This window comes from Silurus aristotelis, assembly GCF_946808225.1.
Source record: "Silurus aristotelis genome assembly, chromosome: 29".
NCBI classification, from domain to species: Eukaryota; Metazoa; Chordata; class Actinopteri; order Siluriformes; family Siluridae; genus Silurus; species Silurus aristotelis.
This window is the reverse complement of record NC_139602.1, coordinates 2,007,713-2,018,415: the sequence shown is the minus strand read 5'-3', so window position 1 is coordinate 2,018,415 and position 10,703 is coordinate 2,007,713. Positions and strand designations below refer to the sequence as shown.

Genomic DNA, 10,703 nt, shown 5'->3' with positions numbered 1-10,703 from the left:
TGATGATGATGCTTAAAAACTGATCTGAAATGATGATTGTGATCATTCAGCGGCGTTTACTATTCGCTTTGTATTCGTAGACGGTCGAGAAATCCCAAGTCTTGTTCAATTTCTGGCTCTGTACGGACGAGGCATCTGGCGGTCGGTATCCTTGCGCCGTCGGCCGCCGCACCCTCCGGCTCCTTTGACTGCTCATGTGACTACTGTTTAGCCCAGTCAGACACTGTTCTCCTTTTTTTTCCCTTCTTCTTCTTCTTCTTTACTTTTTATCAGTATTGTCCTCGCCCTGTTGGTTTCCTCCTTCTCCCTTCATGTCCTGCCTGTCCTGTTTTGGTTTTTGATTTAAAGACTCATAGATTTGGACTTGCTCTTTATATATATATATATATATATATATATATAAGAGCATGTGTGTGTGTGTGTCCAAAAATTTGTGGACACCTGGCCATAGATTTGTTGTTTGCTTCTAATTGAACATCTCATTAGTCCCTATTTCCTTTTACAATGACCTCCACTTTTCAGCGGAGATGTTCCACTAGATTTTGTGGATTTCATTTAGCCACAATGGTATTAGCAAAGTCTGGTGCTTCGATGGAGTTTAGGAGGCCTGGCGTGGCTTTCCGATTCATCCCAAAGGTGTTAAATAGTGTTTTAGTTCTATAGCATGTTGTTCAAAAACTTCATCCAACTCATGTAAAACGCATCTTCATGGAGCTGCTTTGTGCACAGGGGCATTGTCATGATGGAGCCGGTTTGTATCTTCTAGTTCAATTGAAGGGAAAATGTGATCCTACTGAATCCAAAGACATCATATATAATTGTTTGCCTCCATCAGAAATGCCAGGTGTCCCAATATTTTTTGACTGTGTGTGTGTGCGTGTATATATATTTATATACACGCACACACCTTGTACATACATACATAAATCTTAACACTATGGCATGACAGTCTCTCACCCTGATCTTCCTCCTCCTCCTCCTCAGCAAAACCTTCTGTAATTTATAGATCACTCTTTGTACTCTTCCCGGGCGTGTTTCCTTTTTTTTTTTTTTTTTTTTTGCGTGTGCTGTGTATTTAAAGAATGGCTCTTATTATTATAATTATTATTATTAATTATTATTATTATTTTTATTAGTTCAATCCAGACACCACAATCAACCCCTCGCTCCTCACAGACTGCATGTCGGCAAAACAGTGTACATCCGATGTTACATTACAAACTCGATATCAAAAGTACGTTTACGGTAAATTAAATGCATATTGTATCCTGATATATAAAAAAAGAAGGAAAGAAACAATTGGCCTTAAAAAAAAAAAAAAAAAAAAAAAAAGTTGACGGACACACAGACTTTCCTGTTCTCTGGGGTCTATAGATGTTACGTGCCAGATAATCAGGTACTTTTATTTATTTATTTTTTTAAAAACCCTTTTCTGAGATGCCAAATATATGTCCCACGTGAGAACACAGTGCCTACCAGGTATAACTCTAAACCGGCTTACACGCTAATAAATCTATCATTAACGGTCAGTTCCACTCCAAGGTACACAACGGTTCATGGTGTAAATAACAGAAAAATGTGAATATGTATTTGTTTCTGAGTCAACAATATTGTAGTGCTTCAACTTTTGTGGTAATAACAACTTTCTTCCAATTTTTTTTTTCTTTTTTTTTTTTTTTAAAGAAAAATGTGGTTAATACTGTATATCAGATGTTTAAACATGGAAACGTCCTGATTTATTCAGTTTATTTTTTTTCATAATTTATTTTTTTTTTTAACCATATACCTGCATTTCTTGCCTTTCCTATCTTTGCATTTTATTTTTTTTATTATTAAATGTTTTAATGTTTAGATTTCTGATCTTTTTATTTATTTTGTTTTGTTTGCTTGGCTTTTTTTTTTTTGAAGGGGGGGGGGGTGTTCTTCCCATTTCTTAAAAAATAGATTTTTTTCCTTTTTTTTTTTTTTTTTTTTTTTTTTCGCGACTGCTGAATGTGACTTTACTGAGAGAGAAAGCAGCATGGTCTGGCTTTTTTTTGTACGGGTTAAATTGGAAAAAAAAAAAAAAAAAAATTTACAACAAAAAAAAAATGCCTTAATTTTTTTTTCTATTAAATTTGGGGGGGTTTTTTACGATTTTTTTTTTGTTTGTTTTTTTAAAAACAAATTTAATAGAAATTTTTTTTTGTTTTGTTTGTTTTTTTTTTTTACAATCATGGAAAAAAAATTATATGGCCTTTTTTTTGTTGAGGAAGTGGAACCTTGGTTTGAGGATGAAAACGGTGCTCAGGTGTTTTCAGGTTTCGTTCGCCACAAACTTTATTTTTTCTTTTTTCCCCCCGAGGAGTAATGACCAAAGTATCTTCGAGTATCAAGAAAAAAAACTTGTATATGCAAGGCTCATGCAAATCAGATAGAATTAATGTAGCATCGTTTCTCTTTACTAGGCGTCTCGTAGTTAACACTGTCGCTCTTGCTTTCAGGGATGGTCATGTGATCCCCGAGTTCAGGAAAAAAAAAAAAACGTACCACAGCTAGCTATGCATCTTTTCATAAGACCCTATTTTCTTGTTTAAATTTTTTTTTTTTTTTCCCCTCACCGATTTATGATTTGAATCTTGATCTTGGGCTATTAAAAAAAAAAAAAAAAAAAAAAAAAAAAAAAAAAGCGCAACACTAATGCAGGTAATTCTTCATTTTGCGAAAAAAAAAAAAGATTTCTACCAAAATCTATGTGCCTGTTGTATATATTTTCCGCGTTCAGACCAGCTATCCTCGTTTCTGGATTTGATCTTGTTGACAAAACATTTTCTTATATATATCGACCTTTGTAAGATGTTCGTGTTTTTTTGTTTTTTTTTTTTAAATCTGAGTTTCAAAGAAAAATTAAAAAAATTATTGTTAAAAAAAAAATCCAGGAATTTGCAAGGAATACAATCGAGTTTTTTGCACTTTATAATTCAATTTAAAAGGAAAAATGCCATTATTATTATTAAAAAAAAAAAAAAGATTCCCCTGAATGTATCGCGGTTCAGCGTCCTTTTGTGTATTTGGATGGGTTTTTTTTTTTTTTTTTTTTTATGTAAAACTTTGTATCTCAGGTTCTTGAGCGAGAACTTGTCAGTAGGCCGTCGTCCCTCACCTCCCCGAGCGAGGCCGGGCTTTCACATGCACTTCTCTTCTCTCTCAGATCTTTGCCGACGTTCCTTCAGGTTCTCTGCTTTCTCCTCGTTTTTCTCGACATTCCTCGGACATCTCCTCGTAACGAGACGTCGATCCGGGACGAACCTTCTTCCTGCCGTCGTCTTCGTCCTCTCCACCACCTCTCCTCCGCCATCACTCTCTCACGAACTCGAGATCTTTCCGCTGCCTTATTATTTCCGGACACGTGAACTGAAATTCTGCACCGATCCCCTTTCGAAGCAAGGTTCCGCTTCACCTGGCTGTCAAATTAATATAAATAAAATATACAATTCGAAATATATATATATATAGAACTATAAATACATTTATTCTTTTTTTTTTTTTTTGTATAATAGTGCAAAGTTTTTTTTTTATTTGTTTCTTCCCCCCCCTAGAGGCTTCGTTCGGAACTGCATCTGAACTTTTCACAAAAGAAAAAAAAAAAAAACGGAATACACGTTTGGGAGATTTCTGCATGTTAGCATGGTTTATTTCCTGTTTCCTTTTTTTTTGGGGGTTCCTTTCCTTCTGTCCAGGAGTGTCTGGAGAGAAAATCTTTTCTAATCCTTTTTTTTTTTTTTTTCTTAGGACGTTGTATAGACAATCAGTCACATGCTGGGTCCAGCAGCTGCAGGTCTGTTCTGTCCTGTACGGCTGCACAACTTCTCATTGATGTTCATGATGATGTTTTTGTTTGTTTCCTCATCGAATTCAGTCTTATTTTTTATTTTTTGTCCATTTCATGGAAAACATGTGGCTGCTCAAACTGAACTAGTTCAAGTTTACACATATATGCACACACACACACACACACACACACCTACTACACCTCTTGTGCATATGGCCCCCCTTCTGTTGCTTGTCTATGGTGATAACGCAGACCTTGAAGGAAGTGATGCTTTGACTAACAAATCTCTTATAACATCCATGAATGTGAGAATGCAACACATTGCAATAAAAGCACCATGTAAAAGCGGACATTCCTCCTTCTGTCCTCCTTCACATCCTTTCTTTTTTATGCTTCAACACACTTATTTAAAGTCGTCGTGTTTGTCATGAACCGCGTCAAAGGAAAAACCACCCTCTCAAGATCCCTTGCGTTTAAAAGCTGCACTATTTTTGAACGTCTCAGTCCACATTTAGTCCCAGTATGCCCTTATAATAAGCTTCACTCTTCTGGGAAGATGTTCCACTAGATTTTGTGGAGATTGGTCAGATTTCGTTAAGACACAAGGGCGTCTGAAAGTCAGGTACTGATGTAGGTGAGGAGGTCTGGGGTTCAGTTATGTTTAAACTATCCAGGATTGTAGGGTTTTTTAAAGTTCATCCTGGAGATGCTGTGATAGCATAAGGTCCTGGTCAGAAGGTGTTTTTTTTTTTTTTTTTTTCTTTCTTTAAGTCCACTTTGATCTTGGCATTATAAGCTGCGGTAATGCAGGAAGCCATGTCAAATGTCCTGTCTATTTCCTGTCTAAGGCCAGTCTGTTGCTATTTGGGCTTATGGGCCTGTTGCAATGACTGCAAATCCAGGATGAGTTTTGGCGAACCGAAAGATCCCGAATAGTTTCACGTCCACAAAGCAATCCAGCTACCGGAGTAATCCATGTACAAAGAACGGAGGTGGTCTTTTGCACGAACTTGTAGTTATTTACTTAAACCGACACACAGTGATTTTTGTAATGACTTTTAATCAGATTGAGTGTCTCTTTCCACTTATTTGAAAAGCTTAAATTTTTTCAGAAGATGATGTACCGAGTCCTTCGGGTACGGCTTCAGGGCCAGGCAGGTGGGAAAGTTCTCCGGCTGCTCCGTCCACAGTTTGTGCGCGACTCCGTGTTCGCTCAGCATCCTGGATAACTGAGTCAGACTCGCTTCATCTGTTGCCTGAGGAACAAAACGAGGCGTGTGAACAAAATGATGTGAGCACATATATGGATCAATATAGAAATAGAAGCGGGCGTGGCTAAGATCTGTATCGCAGGTGGCCACTAGAGGGAGACAGACTTTTTTTTATGTTTTAAAAGTAAAACTACAAATTCTTTACGTCTTTGTTTCTCTTTAGAGTGATAGAGGGGTTTTTGTTTTTGTTTTTTGTTTTTTTTTAATAATAAAGGTTCTAGTGGTGACGCACCTGCAGCACCACTTTGTGCATGTTGTCCAGGTCGGCCAGGTATTCCTGCGTGTCCGGGTCGCTGTAGTTCACATGAATGACGGCGGTGGCGGCGTGACATGCCTGCGTTATAACCGCTCCCAGAGGCCACGACAAGCCGTGTATTAAATCCGAACGAACGACGACGTACTGCACTAGGCGCTTGGTGGCACCGCTGCTGCTGGAGGCCGCCATATTGGTAGAGTCCCGGAAGTGACGCGCAGCCCGCTTATTTTTCCTGGTTACATTTAATCTTACAATGAGATGCATGGATTTAAGTTTTTTTATTATTATTATTTGCATGGAATTAATTCTACAGATGTATTTATTTATGTTTAGCACAGATTAATGTGGAACCGATGTTTTGCGGTATTTTACTATAAAGGTTTGAAGAACACTTACCAGTTGTGCCATCTAGCGGGCAAATTTAATCACTGCACATGGGAAAGCTACAGGCATGAACTTGGAAGTTGGTGTAAGGATTAGAGGTCAGGGTGAGGGTAAAGGTTTGGGTTAGGGTTCAGGTTAGGGGTTAGGAGTGTGGTTTGGGTTTGGGTGAGGAGTGGGGTTTGGTTAGGGTGTGGGGTTATGGTTTGAGGTTTGGGTTCGGGTTTAGGTTTGGTTAGGGTGTGGGGTTATGGTTTGAGGTTTGGGTTCGGGTGTAGGTTTGGGTGAGGAGTGGGGTTTGGGTAAAGGTTTGGTTAGGGTGTGGGATTTGAGGTTCGGGTTCAGGTTAGGGATTAGGAGTGGGGTTTGGGTTCAGGTTAGGGATTAGGGATTAGGAGTGGGGTTTGGGTTTAGTTTTGGGTGAGGAGTGGGGTTTGGGTGAAGGTTTGGGTAAAGAGTGGGCTTTGGTTTAGGGTAGAGGTGGGGTAAAGGTTTGGGTTTAGGAGTTTGGCTGAGGGTTCAGGGTAAGGTTTAGGGTTAGGAGTGTGATTAAGGTTACAGGGGTTGTGGTTGGGGTGAGGGTTTAGGGTGAGGGTTTGGGGTTTGGGGTTTTGGTTAGGGGGTGGAGTTAGAGTGAGGTTTTGTGGTGTAGGTATGTGGTTATTATTTCGACTTTAAAGTTTGGGGTTAGGTTTAGAGTTACAATAAATAAATAAATAAATAGTTCTTAAACTGCTACAATTATACTAGAAAGTGTATCTTGTTGAAAATAATCGACACCTTGGTGGTGTAATATGACAAGAATCCAGTTCATGCAGAAGCAGAAGGAAACGGGTGTGGCGTTACAGCACCGCAGCATGATTCCTACAACATTGTCTTATGTACATGTCAGAACCTGTTCAACACGTTTTCGGTTTCCATTTATTTATTTGATTTGGGGCCGACATCAAATACGCCAAAAGTTTCGGTTTCTATTAAAACACCCCGCTGTTGTCGTGATCGTTTTCATAAGCAGCGAGAAATAAAGCCTCGCATTCCAAAGTAAATTGGACAAAAAAATTTGGTGGACACCTGACCATAAGATTAGCATGTCCTTCTTTTTCAACATCCCACATTGAGCTCCACTTTTCTGGGAAGATGTTCAACTAGATTTCGTGGAGATTTGGGAGATTTCATTCAGCTACAAGGAGGAGTTAGTAGAGTCAGATCCTGATGTAGGGGAGGTGAGGTGAGGTGAGGAGGCCTGGGGGTGGTGTTCCAATTTCATCCCAAAGACTTTCAATAGGGTTTGAACTTAAGAAGCAGGCCACTCAAGATCATATCCAATCTATGTAAGAGCAGATCTTCATGGAGCTGGATTTTTGTGCGCAGGCTCATTGTCATGCTGGAAGTTCAAGCGGAAGGGAAAATCTCATGCAACTGCATCCAAAGACAGTTTAAGGAAGAAGGACATATGGCTGGAAAAGCTGGTGTCCCAATACTTTTGGCAACATCATAAATATGTGTGTGTATGCAAAATTATTCAAATATACATGTTATATATGCACTGAATAAACAGCTGATTAACCATACGTAATACGCAACGTGTACGCCAAAAGTATTGGGACACCCGTCAAGATGTTGCTACGATTGTAGGTATATACAGATGTTCCCACATCATGACAATGCCCAACGCCTGCTCCATGAAGAAACGCTTTACCAGGTTTGTATGATGGAAGATCTTGAGAGTGTGTATATACAATGTACATGTACACACACACACACACACACACACACACACACACACATATATATATATATATATATATATATATATATATATATATATATATATATATATATATATATATATGGACAAAAGTTTCAGGAGAACATCTTTCCAGAAAAGTATGTGAAGCATTTATGGAACTTCTTCTAAGAAGTCACTCATTATTGATAATAATATGGTGTCAGAGGATGGTGACGTCATCTGGTGTCAGAAGAAGAAAAAAATGGGCGTTGCACTGCAGATTGCAGATCTTTTTTTTTTTTTTGGTATCATGTTTTGATACAAAAAACTGATAGGAATGAGCAAACTTGGTCTGCTTCATGGAGTTGATCTTAGTAACACGCCACCTTCTACCCCAGCTCTCTCTCTGTCTCTCTCTTCCGTACTGGGGACGTGGGGGGCGTGTCCTGTTCTGACGTCACATGTTGAGGGTGGAGGAAACTGGCTGTGTTTTCAGAGCAGGAATCAAAACAAGGCATGGACACGCCTTCTTGTGCTTCTTCTTCTTCTTCTGGTTCTTCTTCTGCTTCTGCTTCATGGTGCACCTCGACTGTCAAAATCAAAATGGTCAGCGAGACAACAACGACCACCGCGGCGCTCCTGCTCCTGCTGATGAAGATGAGGATGAAGATCAGCGGTGCTTGATGTCTACATATATATAGACAGATTTTTAGAGGTGTAGATTAGAGATAAAGGCTCGTGTGTGTGTGTGCGTGTGTGTGTGTGTTGCGGTAATGACGCCGCCGGACGCCTGACGTGAGTGTTTCCTGCGCGTCCGAGACGGAGAGCGAGAAAACGCGCACGCACGCACCACCATCATCATTATCATCATCATCATCATGCCGAGCCAGAAGAGCAACAAGGGGAAGAGGAGCAAGCGCACTAACAGTAGTGGAGATGAGCAGGAAAATGGAGCCTCTGCAGGAGCAGCAGGAGGAGCTGGAGGAGGAGGAGGAGCAGCAGGAGGAGCTGGAGCTGGAGGAGGAGGTGGAGGTGGTGGAAGCGGAAGCGTAGGAGGAGGAAGCTCTGCGTTAGTAGGAGCCACAGCCGCTCCACCGAGCGATAAACGAGGTGCTTACAACCATCAAACTCTACAGGCCCATAAGAAGGAGGAAGGAAGGAGGAGCAGGAGAAGGAGGTGGAGAAGTTAGACATCTCCACTCCCTCTCCAGGGCTTCTTTCACTTGCTCCAACTTGCCTTCTAGATTACTAGGAATGGCAATAAAAGAGAAGGAGAGTGCAGTAGGCCTTGAATCAGGTGTTCCTTTTGAAGGAACAGCCTGATGGGTCTGAGTGTTGGATTTTTTTTTTTTGTTTGTTTTTTGGTAGATGTTGAATAATATTTCATAAGTCTGAGGGACGTGTGGGTAGATCAGATCACAGGCTGTGCAGTACTGCTGACACTCCAGATGCTCTCTGATTCCATTGATATAGGAACGATAATGAAGGTCAGACGCAGGAGACGGCAGGCTTTATCTGATCTCATGAGCTGGAATAGGGGTGAAGGAGAATGATTGGGAACGTCTGAAACGTCTAATGAACGTGTGTGTGTGTGTGCTATATGGTGTTGTAAATAAATATATATACATTGTGTGTTGCAGAAGCGGCATGTGCGACACCGCTCGTGTGCAGTTTGGGCCGCGCCGTCGACCTCGATAAGGACGACTACCAACGGGTCTTGTGCAACAGCGAGCACTGTCCTTTTGGCAACTGGATGCACCTCCAGTGCTTTTACGAGTGGGAAAGCAGCATCCTGGTGCAGTTCAACTGCATCGGCCGCGCACGTAGCTGGAACGAGAAGCAGTGCCGGCAGAACATGTGGACCAAGAAGGGCTACGACCTGGCCTTTCGCTTCTGCTCCTGTCGCTGCGGTCAGGGCCACTTGAAGAAAGACACCGACTGGTACCAGGTCAAGCGCATGCAGGACGAGCGCAAGAAGAAGGTGGTGACTGAGAAAAGTAGCGCTAAGGCCAGCGGAGGTGTCCCAGGTGGAGGGGGCGGAGTGGAGGCTTTAGAGGATCTCAAGAAAAGCAAGTCGTCCAACAAACTTCCCCACCGCGGCTCCAACCAGGACCTTTCCCGCCGCCAATCGGTGGATCGGCAGAACTCTCAAGAAAGGAGCCACCAGGTAACCAGCATGGGGGCGAGCCTGATTGTGCGCTCGCCCACCGACTCCCCCGGCCAGTCCCCGCCCCTCGGCTTCTCGTTCTTCACGCCTCAATCCATCGGCGCCCCACGCAGTTCGCGGCACCTGGGCGAGTTCCTTAAAAACGCCGTGCACATGGAAGGCAACAGGAAGCACTTGCTGGTAGGACATGTGGCCGGTCGGGGAAGTCTTCAACCGGATCAAGGGGCAGGCGCTTTGTGCCTCCCCCGACTCACTCAGGGCGACGGCACGCCGGTGCAGTTCTTGCGGAGGCTGGACCTCTCCGAGCTGCTGGCGCACATCCCACGGCACAAGCTCAACACCTACCACGTGCGCATGGAGGACGACGCTCAGGCCGGGCAGGGTGAGGACTTGAGGAAGTTCATCCTCTCTGCGCTCAGCGCGAGCCACCGCAACGTGGTCCATTGCGCCCTGTGCCATCGCATGCTGCCCATCTTTGAGCAGTTCCCGCTGGTGGATGGAACGCTGTTTCTCAGCCCATCTCGGCACGACGAGATCGAGTACGATGTCCCGTGTCACTTACAAGGTGAGAATCGCTCGAACGATCGCTCGTGCCCACGCTGACAAACGCAAGAGGTCTGAAATCGGTCTCTCATGTCGCACCTCATTATAAAATGTTCTTGACAGGGAGGCTGATGCACCTGTATGCCATCTGCGTGGACTGTCTGGAGGGCGTGCACAAAATCGTGTGTATAAAGTGCAAATCCCGATGGGACGGAAGCTGGCACCAGTTGGGTACTATGTATACCTACGACATTCTGGCTGCTTCACCTTGCTGTCAGGTAGGAAACCCCTAAAAAACAGACAAACACACACACTACATTATGATTTTCTGTAGTTACTCTCTGTTTGTTGTAGAGGTCATTCTGAAACATCTACATCTATATGAAAGTAGGCTGACATTCCACACGAAACTCAACCATCTATTTCTAGGTGTGATGTGTTGCACGATGCAGGTGCACGATGTTGTGGTCAGAAAAAGAGCCCGAGGTGAAGCGTTAGAATGGTGTGAGGCTTCACACCTAGCCGTGTTAAAGCTGTTATTGATG

The 10,703-nt window shown here is 42.5% G+C and overlaps 2 protein-coding genes and 1 long non-coding RNA gene across 3 annotated transcripts in view; 2 read left to right on the top strand and 1 right to left on the bottom strand.

Annotated features, from left to right (window-relative positions):
- The first annotated feature begins 2,191 nt into the window (after positions 1-2,191).
- Positions 2,192-4,159, top strand: LOC310722437. The gene is made up of 2 exons (XR_014532376.1): positions 2,192-3,660; positions 3,772-4,159. It is a non-coding gene; the product is annotated as an uncharacterized lncRNA (long non-coding RNA).
- Positions 4,160-4,656: 497 nt separating this feature from the next.
- ptrhd1 (peptidyl-tRNA hydrolase domain containing 1) lies at positions 4,657-5,573 on the bottom strand. The gene is made up of 2 exons (XM_083534880.1): positions 5,315-5,573; positions 4,657-5,067 (listed from the first exon to the last, which is right to left on the bottom strand). The coding sequence occupies exons 1-2, from the start codon at positions 5,525-5,527 to the stop codon at positions 4,897-4,899; spliced, it is 384 nt and encodes a 127-aa protein (XP_083391006.1). The 5' UTR covers positions 5,528-5,573; the 3' UTR covers positions 4,657-4,896.
- Positions 5,574-7,905: 2,332 nt separating this feature from the next.
- Positions 7,906-10,703, top strand: part of heca (hdc homolog, cell cycle regulator) — a 4,893-nt gene continuing 2,095 nt past the window's right edge. Inside the window, exons 1-3 of the mRNA XM_083534851.1 lie at positions 7,906-8,558; positions 9,089-10,180; positions 10,282-10,436. Coding sequence (XP_083390977.1) covers positions 8,327-8,558; positions 9,089-10,180; positions 10,282-10,436 — 1,479 coding nt within the window. The 5' untranslated portion in view covers positions 7,906-8,326. The remainder of the gene's footprint in view (positions 8,559-9,088; positions 10,181-10,281; positions 10,437-10,703) is intronic.

Bases quoted from the DNA above. Each gene is read 5' to 3' on its own strand.
- ptrhd1 (XM_083534880.1), bottom strand. From the start codon at position 5,527: ATGGCGGCCTCCAGCAGCAGCGGTGCCACCAAGCGCCTAGTGCAGTAC. The intron at 5,068-5,314 runs GTGCGTCACCAC...TTTGTTCCTCAG, and splicing joins TGCACAAAGTGGTGCTGCAG to GCAACAGATGAAGCGAGTCT.